Here is a 2,017-nt window from a genome sequence, read left to right as displayed (position 1 = left end):
GGCGTGTCGGAGTGTATCAGAGAGTTGAGATATGGATTTTTTTGGAATACATTCCGGAATTCGAAATTCAAATTTGATCCAAAATACGTACAAATACTCCGCAATAGCTATTCCGAAGGACACCTAATGGGCCAGCCCACCAAAAAACGAGTCCGAGTTCATTCAGGAAATGCCCACTCTCCAAAAAATGGTTATTTTGTAAGAATTATTTAAATGATTTATTATTTTTAAAAATACACCAAAGAAGTTAGTTTACTCAATTTCCCATTTATTATTAACAAAGCATGTTTTTGGAGATTACTCAGTTTTTTTCCAAGGTAACTTCCCCCAAATTTTAACAAGACCGCGCTTTCAGCTTCCATTGTCGTCTCGATCCTTCTAGATTTTCTTCGCTGCCGTGTCATTACTCATTAGACACGAGCTCGCAGATTCACTAAACTACTAAAGCGAACATTCAAATTACTCTTTCGTTTGATCCCATCAAATAAAACCTCCAGAATCTTGACGCAACACAGAGATCAAGAAACGATGTTCGGAGTCGTGTTCCCAAATCGTAGTTTCCCGATGGACATCTCTACTTTTACCCAAATCGACACCTTCCACTGGCTCCTAGACATGAACACATTCGTTGGTAATGTCCAAAGTTCACACACACAAAACACAGTAATCGTTTTTATCAGTAACTAACCCCCAAATTCCATCACTTGCAGGTGAGGCGTATGATTCAATCCGCGAAGTCTGCATCTTTCTTCTCAATAATTTCACTCTTCCACCTGACAAAGCCCTAGCTGTGTACATCCAATCGCCTGGGTCCCCTTTCCAATTCGTCGGCGCAGTAACCCTAGCCCGCCCTTCCGCCGTCCTCTCCCTTCCCTGGCCCGATCCAGGCGGCGAAGGACTTCACAAACAGCTCACCGCCCCCGACGCCGCCCCTCTCTCAGCCAAAATCGGCGTTTCCGTTGAAGACCTGGCCTCTCTCCCATCACTTGATGTGGCAGCGGAGAAAAGGATTGAGCGGCTGGCTATGAAGGTTGGTGAAAATTTGTTTAATTTTATGCAATCGTTTTGTGGAGTTGATGGGAGCAAATTGGTGGTGCCAATGGATATATTGGATCGGTGGTTTAAAAAGTTTCAAGAACGGGCGAAACGAGATCCTGAGTACTTGAAGGGATTTGCTTTGTAGTGTGAATTAAGGTACACTGCCTTTATTTTTTTTGTCAAACATGTTTGTATTTTGCATTCAAAGTGTACGATCAAATGTCTGTGACATAAAAGCTTGAGTTTTAGTGGCAGTCTAATTTAATTTGTGAGCAATCTTCTTCAAACATAATATTTCAATGTATTACTTGAACATGTGCTGATTCTCAAGAACAAAATGGGCACAAAAATCATCTTTTTAAATTGCAAATTGGATTGTATAACCTTTTGAGACACAATGTGTGATTGTTTTACAATAGCTTTAATGGGTTTTGATTGAACTTGCATTCTGTGCGTATAGTCGTGGCGTAGTGCCTAACAATTAGTATCACCATGAAAGAACTTCGAGCTTCATGAAACTTGGTCTTTGGATGCACGTGTGCTTGTGCTTTAATAATTAATACGATAGAGAAAATACTGGTTTTTAGAAAATATGCTTATAATACCACTTATTACGAAAAACATAAATATGCTCAAAATGATCACTTCTAAATGAATGTGTTTTTTCAACATCTCAATAACAATTAGTGGTGCTTTGAAAAGAGAAAAATAATAATGAGAGTGATTTTTTCGTCAAATGATAAAGTTTGTGCTTTCCAACTTGAAAGCCTTGCTTGGAATTTGTCTACGACTGTTCTTTGATAATCTCATATTTGCTCACAATAGAAGCCCTAAGTATGAGAAAAGAAAGGCAAAATGATTTTATAGAAGATAACTTTATCGAAGATCTCAATGCCAAACACTCTATTTGTGGAGAAGTTAACTTTTAGCCCCCAATGCCAAGTTAAAACACCAAAGTATTCTTACTAGGTTGTGAAAA

The 2,017-nt window shown here is 38.8% G+C and overlaps 1 protein-coding gene across 1 annotated transcript; it reads left to right on the top strand.

The window, feature by feature from the left end:
* The first annotated feature begins 339 nt into the window (after positions 1–339).
* Positions 340–1,353, top strand: LOC145070901 (hikeshi-like protein). The gene is made up of 2 exons (XM_079017854.1): positions 340–631; positions 711–1,353. The coding sequence occupies exons 1-2, from the start codon at positions 529–531 to the stop codon at positions 1,181–1,183; spliced, it is 576 nt and encodes a 191-aa protein (XP_078873980.1). The 5' UTR covers positions 340–528; the 3' UTR covers positions 1,184–1,353.
* Positions 1,354–2,017: the final 664 nt, after the last annotated feature.

Source organism: Lactuca serriola, chromosome 8 (genome assembly GCF_051521515.1).
Source record: "Lactuca serriola cultivar US96UC23 chromosome 8, Lser_US96UC23_V15, whole genome shotgun sequence".
NCBI lineage: Eukaryota > Viridiplantae > Streptophyta > Magnoliopsida > Asterales > Asteraceae > Lactuca > Lactuca serriola.
This window is presented reverse-complemented; position numbering and strand designations above follow the sequence as displayed.